At 56.3% G+C, this 8,114-nt stretch overlaps 2 protein-coding genes across 4 annotated transcripts in view; one reads left to right on the top strand and one right to left on the bottom strand.

Moving 5' to 3' along the window:
* The window catches only part of LOC113207513 (runt-related transcription factor 3-like), a 22,575-nt gene extending 18,154 nt beyond the window's left edge, over window positions 1–4,421 (top strand). The window contains exons 5-8 of one of the 2 annotated variants that reach the window (XM_026424118.2): window positions 1,156–1,287; window positions 2,636–2,818; window positions 2,904–3,172; window positions 3,300–4,421. In XM_026424118.2, coding sequence (XP_026279903.1) covers window positions 1,156–1,287; window positions 2,636–2,818; window positions 2,904–3,172; window positions 3,300–3,743 — 1,028 coding nt within the window. In that variant the 3' untranslated portion in view covers window positions 3,744–4,421. Of the gene's footprint in view, window positions 1–1,140; window positions 1,288–2,635; window positions 2,819–2,903; window positions 3,173–3,299 lie in introns of both variants that reach the window. The other variant, XM_026424117.2, reaches the window with a different exon arrangement.
* The window catches only part of LOC113207507 (gastrula zinc finger protein XlCGF8.2DB-like), an 80,432-nt gene that overhangs the window by 15,809 nt on the left and 56,509 nt on the right, over window positions 1–8,114 (bottom strand). Inside the window, exon 3 of one of the 2 annotated variants that reach the window (XR_008010933.1) lies at window positions 1,153–1,279. The exons of the other annotated variant lie outside the window; for it this stretch is intronic. The gene's annotated coding sequence lies outside the window, so the exon portion shown is untranslated. Of the gene's footprint in view, window positions 1–1,152; window positions 1,280–8,114 lie in introns of those variants that run through there. 2 annotated transcript variants of the gene reach the window in all.

The raw sequence follows: 8,114 nt of genomic DNA, 5'->3' as shown, positions 1-8,114 counted from the left end.
CGCGCGGCGCACCGCAGCACTTCCTTGGACTTGCACCCCTCCCCGCTCCAGAACCCCTACCCCCTCCACCACCCCCCGAATGGTTCCGCCCTCACGAGTAGCAAAAACATGCGCGACGAAACCTTGGTCGCGTTTCATCCCTCCCTCCGTCCCACAGGCCGCGCGGCCGCAGCGCAGCCCCTAGGTGGAGCTCTGCAAGGTCGGCGCTCCCTCGGCCGCGTTCGCGACCCCTGCAGCCCCGCCAGCCGCCCCCTGGACCAAGACGCTCCGGCACTAATCCGGCCGTGACTCGGTTAGGTTTCGCCACGGAGGTCCTCCTCCAGAGACACGGAAAGGGAGCAGACCCTCGGGCGGACTGGCACGCCCCGCCACGCCCCGCCACGCCCTTAAGGCTGTTAACACCCTGTTGAGTGCGGAGTGCTGTGGCGTTAATTTGTAACGCCCTGCTCGGTAACTTGGTCCATACCGCGCGGCTGGAGGCTGGCTCTCTGCTCGGCTTCCCCTCAAGGATGCCACTCATCTTGCGCAACAGCCCAGCCCAGGAGCACGCAGTATCGTCCAAGCAGGCGCATCCTGGCATATTCATTTCATACTGACTTTGTCATATGTAAGACTACTCTGGCACCAATGAAATAAAAACACTGGTTTTTATTTACTGTCAGTTACTTTTCCCATACAGAACCTGCAATAAATGAGATACTTACGAGCTCCCCTCAGCAGCAGCAGTTACTCTTGGCGTTCAGACAGCGGCCCTTCACGGGAAAAAGATTCGCTGAGTCAGCTAATATATTGACTGGTATATGGACAGACAAGCAGACTTGTGTAACCACAATATTGTCTCTACTCTAATCAATCATTGGCTGAGCCAGTCAAAGATAAGTTGTATGAAATAATGAATTGCCTGCATCAGTAAGGTAGACCTCGACTGAGCGACTGAGGTAGGGAGGGGATAAGCTCATACAGCTAATTTTTGACTGGCACAGCCAATGATTAACCAGAGTATACAATATAGTGGGTACTGTAGAGTATGTGCTTGTCTGTCCATATACCAGTCAATGTATGAGCCGACTCAGCCAAACTTTATTTCTTTTCCGTGTTCTCGTACTGTCCCCGATATTGATGCGATACTAACGAGCGCAGTGCTTTCTCTTCTAGGGCAGCAGCAGCAGTTCCACTTCGCGTTCGGACAGCGGCCCTTCCTGTCTGGCCACTTCGGCTCGCCGCTAGACCCGCTGCAGAGGGCGGACCCGCTGGGCTTCAGGGTGCCGTCCATGGCCAACTGCAACAGTGAGTACGACAAAGTTTGGAGGAGGGGAACGATGTCTTAATTATAAGACAAGAAAAAGGGCGAAGTGAGAGGGGATAACCTTTCCAGCGTTCGACTTTGACATGTCACAGTTATTAGTTGTTGTCAAAGCCGGGTGCACAGAGGGTGGGCAGGGCGGGCATAAGGCCCCCGTGCAGAGGATGACACGCCACTAGATAGGTCAGAGGTGGCCGCCTGCTTCGCAACGGCAGCAGCAGCAGGGGAAGTTCACGAATTAGGCAAAGGCCAGGGAGGGCTAAAGGGGAGGGAGGGGCGAGGGCCAAGAGTGGAAGGCCGAGCCTGGCCGGGCAGCGCCAGCGTCGTGACCCGCTGCTTAGTCGGCCGGGCCCAGGCCGGGCTAAATAGGGATTTCAAAGTTTGCAAAGCGGAGCCGCCGGAGGCCAGCAGGGCCGTGCCGGCCGCCCCTAAGGGCAGCCAGGGGTACGGTCATTGAGGAGGCCCTCCAGGATTAGCGTGGCCGTGGCCCTGCCGCCATGAGGGGCACGAGAGGCAGAGGGAGAGGGAGAGAGGGAGAGAGGGAGAGAGGGAGAGAGAGAGAGAGAGAGGGAGAGAGAGAGAGAGAGAGAGAGAGAGAGAGAGAGAGAGAGAGAGAGAGAGAGAGAGAGAGAGAGAGAGAAATCGATCCGAACGCCTTTTCTTTTACCCGCAGGGTAGCGCGGGGCGTGTGGGCGGGGGCCCCAGGCGCGCTCACCTGTGGGCGAGCCGGCTCATTCCCAGAGGGTCTTTTGTCGGATAGTTGGCAGCGCTGTGTAGCACGCTGACAGCGCGCCGCGTCCCCGCCCCGCCCGCCACGCCCCCGCACAATGATACGGGACGTATGCAAATTGCGGGACGGGGGTGGCATAGATCAATGTAGTAGTCGGAGCACGCTGTAGTTGTGTCAGACAGTGCTAGAAATGAGGGCGTCCCACCCGGAGCCCTGCGCACGTGAGGGACCCGACACACTCGGCCAGGGAAATAGATCCCCTCCCCCCTTCCTAACGGACACGTGAACAAAAAGGGGCAGAGCTTGGTGAAAATGCGGCAGGACACAAAACGAAATGTTTTTGCGAAGTGATGTCCTTTTCACGGCCCTCTGTAATTGAGGTCAGGTTTACTCGGTTACGTGTTATCGTGTGATAAAGTTAGCCCACTATCATATTTTACCACCGCGGGGATACGTTTTATCATTACCTCCCGAATAGTTCTAATTCTACAATCTCAAGTACAAAGAAAGGGTCATGAAGAAAGTACCCGATTAGGTGACGTTACGGTTTGTTGTGCGCCATCAAGAGACAATGCAACAACGTTCTGTTTTGTTTTCCGCAGACATGAGCGGCTTCGGCCTCACGTCGGCGGCGCCCCACTGGGGCTACTCGACGGCCAACCCCTACTCGCCGTACCTGGGCCAGGGGCTCACCTCGTGCGCCGCGGGCTCCGGCTTCAACACGCCGGCCATCGGCTTCACCGAGAATCACACCGAGTTCGGCTCCACCAGCACCGTCTCCTCCAGTGAGTCGTCACGACTTTGGTGTTCCTGATGCGATCATCATGTTTGCATTCCCCAAAACTGACCGCCGTCTTTCTTCCTTCGCAGTCCTGCCGGAGACGACGGGCGGAGTGGCGTCGGACCTGGAGCAACAACTGGGGCTCGTCGCCTCGCCAGCGCCCAACAACATCATCCACCACACCAACATCCCCAACAACAATAACAACACCTCCACGACCAACAATAACAACAACAATAATAACACGAACAACAACAACGGCCCCGCCGTAAGCCCGCTGGGCAGGGCCAGCTCACCGCTAAAGTACCCGGACTACGGCTTCGCGTCCGGCCCGAGGTCGCTCTCCGACTCCTCGCAGGTAAAGCCCATACGCCGCATGGAGTCCCTGTCCCGCGTGACTCTGGCGCCGCGACTCTGCGACGTCGTCCGCGGCGTCACCCCCTTGACGCTGTCCCTTCAACCCTTTGCATTGTTCTTTGTCGCAGGCCGAGTCGCCCCTGGGCAGCGAGGAGATCCTGCCGTCGCTGGGCAGCAACGGCGCCAGCAACGTCCTGGGCAACGGGCTGAGCAACCAGGTCAGCAGCGGCGGCGGCGGCGGCGGCAGCGGCAGCGCGGGCTCGGTCCCCAACAGCATGCTCATGAGCGGCCACCACCAGGCGCCCAGCGCGTGCAACGGCGCCGCCTCCAACCTGTACCTGGGCGCGCCCGTCCTACCGTCCGCCTCGGCCATCCTCTACTCGCAGCTGTACTCGGCGGCCAGCCACCAGAACTCGCACCAGTTCCACCCCCTGCACCACCACCACGGCAGTCCGGACCTGCTGGGCTCCGCCTGCCTCCCGCAGCAGCAGCAGCAACAGCAGCAACAGCAGCAGCAGCAGCAGCAGCAGAGGCCGCCGGGGGACAACAACGCCGTGTGGAGGCCGTACTGAGGGCGACGAGAACGTCTCGGACAGTCGGGAAGAGAAGGGGGAACACAAAACTTGTGATACACTGTAAATTTAAGAAAGTTACTTTTCCCAGCGCGTGTTTTTTGGCAGCCCCGCGCAGGCCTAGTGATATTGTACATTTGTTGTGACGGGTTGGAAATGCATCCTCACGACGAAGCCCCCGGGGGCGATGCGGCTCGCGTGGCCGGCCGAGCTGGGCGCGCGGCCGCACAGACCGCGCCGACGGCACTCCTGTGCTCGGCGGGGAGCGCATCGGAGCGCGGCCGCGTGGACTTGGCCTAAGGATGGACTTGTAACCACGAATCATTTTGACTTGTAAATAATTGTGTATACGACGTTTTGTTTCTTTTGCTAAATATTGAGGATGATCTATATAAATATATATTGTTACGTTATGTTGTTTATGTTTAAGTTGAATTAATAATAACTGTCTCTATCCTTTTAAAAAAAAAATACCAAAGTGCTGTGTCCGTTTCGCAATATACCGGTCCGTTACCCGACATATCTGCAGAGCAGCGACATATCAAATGCGGTCCGGCCAAAGCCTCGCGTTGTACTCTCCTGAAGGAGACCGTGCGGCCAGGCTTCAAACGAGAAAGAGAGAGAGAAGTAATCTGTGTAAGCGCAACGCCAAAGGGAAATAAAACTCCATTGATTTTACTCGGCCCGCTCTCTTTTTTCTTCCAGCCTTTTTTTCATCCCTAAAAATACTCCGCGTTACCCTCACACACACTCGCACGCACATTTCCGAGGGATTCCTCCGGACGAAAGAATGCTTGTCAGAGGCACGCCTCGCGAGGTGCGGCCGGGGCCGAGGCTAGGAGGTCCAGTCCGGCCCGTCTGTGGCCGAGGCCGTATGCCGCAGCTCGCCAAAGGAAAAGAAAATGCGAACCCCGCCAAGCGAAATGCGTTGAATTCCAGAGCCGCATCTGAGCCCGCCGCTGCGCTGCGGTGTGCGCGCCCGCCAGAGCGGAGGTAGGCAGCCCGCTGCGCACCGCGCTCGCCAGGAGGCCCGCCTCGCAGGGGCGCAGCCCGGAGCAGGAGCCTGGACTGGACTCGGAAGGGGAAGGGGTCCCAGGGATAGAGTGGGACTCACTCTTACTCGGTCTGATTTCCGGCCTACTCTTACCCGCGCCGTGGAGCAGGCCCCAGGCCCCGCACTAATTGCTAGCAATGCTCTACAAGGCGGCGCACACGCAGTGCTTGCAACTTTTAACGGCCCCGAGCGGCAGCGTCCCCCCTTGCGCACCCTGCGGGTCCTAACCAGGTCCTAACGGCGCGGCCAGCGTCCCTCCGGGCCGCCGCAAGGGGCCCTAAAGCCGTAACGGCATCCGGGGGGCGGGGTAGAGCCAGAGGCAGAGCGAGCACAGGGGTCATCGCCGAGGGTCCTGGAGCCGGCGAGAGTCGTCCTTCCTGAGGGCGTTATTGGCAGTCGTATTAATAACTTGCTAGGCCTGTCGATGGGGCGTGGCGCGGCGCGGGATCGGCCAACCATCGGAAATAGTTTGACTGGGTGCGTGTGGCTCCCCCGTTATTACTTGCTGTCTAGACCAAAGTTGATTAGGGAAAACTTTGACCGGGATCGATGGGGGAGGCAAGGCGGAGGGCAACACGGCGGTGCGGGCGAGGCGAGAGTTCGCTAGAAAGACCCCGGGACGTATCGGATCGACCACGTCCACAAAACCATGGCCGGAAATGAGTACGGCGGCAACATCATCATTGGAAAACAAAGACATGATTTGTTTAATACGAATTGTAAAATATGGCGCGAGCACCATCAGCGATTTCAAACGTTTGGCGAAAATGACGAAAATACCGTTAAAGATGTTTGCAAAACCAATTAGCCATGACGGTCACATTTTCATCACTTTTTTTTAACAGTATGGTTTTGAAGTCTACGTTTGCACTCCCGCTCAAATGTGGGCGCATTGTCCGCACGGTGGGATTGGTAGGGATGGTGTTTGGATAGTGCCTTGAATTTGATGAGGAAATCTAGTCTCTCTGTCCCGCACTCTGCCCTTTGCCCCCCCCCCTTTCCTCTCCCGTCCTTTCCCCGGGGCACGTCATTCGACCGGGGGCAACGTACACAATGACCCTGCTCACCACTGTGCGCATGAGATATTCTCACTTATTGGATGTAAAGCGCGTAAGATTCCTCCATAGTGTTTTAGGATACTCGATCTCCTTCGTTCGCGTACTGTCAAAAAAATTAATTGACTAGGAAAGGACACCGAAATAAAATAGAAACCTTGATGTGAGGCTGGTACCGGAGAAGGATGGAGGACCGGGTTGAGGAGAGATACGCAACTCAGGTGGTTGGATGCCGCGATGGCTGCACTATATTTGATCGGTGGTTCAATATAGGACGCGGCCTGACCCCTCCGCTGATGATGCACCTTGGCCCTAGGCTGGAAGCCAGCGGGGCCAACAAGGCAGTCCCCTGCCATCTTAAGCAGTTAGTGAAGAATCCTTTGTGTTACAGTCTCACACCAAATGATGCGCGGCAAACCTACCGCACCACACTGTTATTCAAGGAATGTGACGTCACATTCGTTGAATAACAGTGCAAATAGTGTGAGACCGTCTGTGCCTCACACCATTTGGTGTAAGGAAGTATCACTCCATTTGCTGTGAGGTACAATGAGTCATTTGGTGTGAGCCTGCCTCAGTTTCACCGTTTTCAGGGAAGGCGTGTCGCACTTCCTATTGCCCTAAATACCTGGCGCGGTAAGATCCGGCTGACAGGGGGGACGGGGGCACTTTGTGTTGCCTACTGACAGGGGTTTTGTAGCACAAATTGCCTACCTGTCAGGCGGCTGACTAGTCGCGATTAGGGGGGGGGGGGGGGGGGGGGGGGGGGTCACCCCCTTAAACCTGCTAAATACCCATGTGGATTGTGGATTGATTAAGCTTGACACAATTCTTTCATCAGACGTTTAGTAGCCACATTTAGGAACTAGGCGAGTTACGTTTCGTAGCCAACACACAACTGCATCCAGCTTAGATAGACGTGTCTACACTGCAAAAAATTTTGACAGGTAATGCGGCTAATTCATTTTCCAGAAACGTCTGTTATTCGAATAACAGCATCGCTGTAGTTTTAATGGTAAAAATTTGGTACAGGGAGCAATGTACAGGACCACTGTACAGGCAAAGGCGAACAAAACTGTCTACAGTGGAGCCGTCTTCGTACACTGTGCCGTGTAAAACCTGGGCTTTCCGGTGCTACAGCAACACTGTACTCCGCGTTCTGTACCCTAGATGCAGTGGCTCAGAGCGGCACCTACAGTAACGCTGTATATCGTTCCATATCAGACTCTAATTTTTTGCAGTGTATTGAAAAGTCTCCACCGAGTAGTGACAATTAAGTCCTTCCATACAATAAAAGGTAGCACAGGGAAAACCGTGGAAAACCAACGTAAAATGATGAGAATAGTGTAAATCTTGCGAACGGTGTACCTCCGCGCCGCCAAGGTCCATGACGCCCCTTGGAGGGCTGCGATTCGCCGGGCCGTCGCGACGCGGGGGCGTAAGAGTCGCCTATAAGACGCCGGCCCGAGGAGGAGGGGTGGAGAAAAATGGCCAGCAAGGCGAGGCTGCGGGCCAGACTCGGGGGTCCCGCCGCGGGCGCCAGCCCCACCACGCCCCGCCACGCCCCAGCCCGACGCCCCAGCCCGACGCCCCCGAAGCACCACGCCCCACCAGCCCCACCGCGCCCACGGGGCCCCGACTCCCACCAGGCCAGTCACACAGGGGCGCGACGGAAAATGGGCGTGGACTGAATAAGTGTCGAGCCAACGCGGTGATAATAAGAAATTGCTATAGAAAATGATGCTCAAGAAAGTTATGGGAACCGAGTACTAGTTGCCAGAAAAATTATCGGCGACGCATTTATTTTGGAGTTACCGTCTTCCCTGCGGTATAGTTCCCCAAATTGGTACACTGTTTGTTACCCACCTCCAGGACACGCTCGAGGCCCAGCCCCGCTAGTCCCCGGGAGCAGAGTGGGAGCAGCCAGCCTTGTTTATGAGTCTGGTTCGCGTCGTGAATTTGAATTACAAGGCCGTGCCGCCGCCGCCGCTGGGGGGTCTTAAGGTGGCGCAACCCCCAAGGCGACCATATCGCAGATTTACGGCCGACCCGGCTAACTAACCAACTTCCATATCGGTTCGAATTATCAAGGCGGACGGTTAATTAGCTCTGCGCCGTACCTATGCGTTTAGAAAAAAAAATATGAATAATGCAAACGGAAATTGAGTAAGATGTTGAAATGGGCAAAAGGTCGATCAGAGGTGAGATTGATCGCGACTGCAATGCATTAACTATTTTCTAGCCGTTGGTGGTCGGACGGCC

Source organism: Frankliniella occidentalis, unplaced genomic scaffold (assembly GCF_000697945.3).
Source record: "Frankliniella occidentalis isolate FOCC.00 unplaced genomic scaffold, Focc_3.1 Scaffold28, whole genome shotgun sequence".
NCBI lineage: Eukaryota > Metazoa > Arthropoda > Insecta > Thysanoptera > Thripidae > Frankliniella > Frankliniella occidentalis.
The sequence above is the reverse complement of the archived record's forward strand: the minus strand, read 5'-3'. Positions and strand labels throughout refer to the sequence as shown.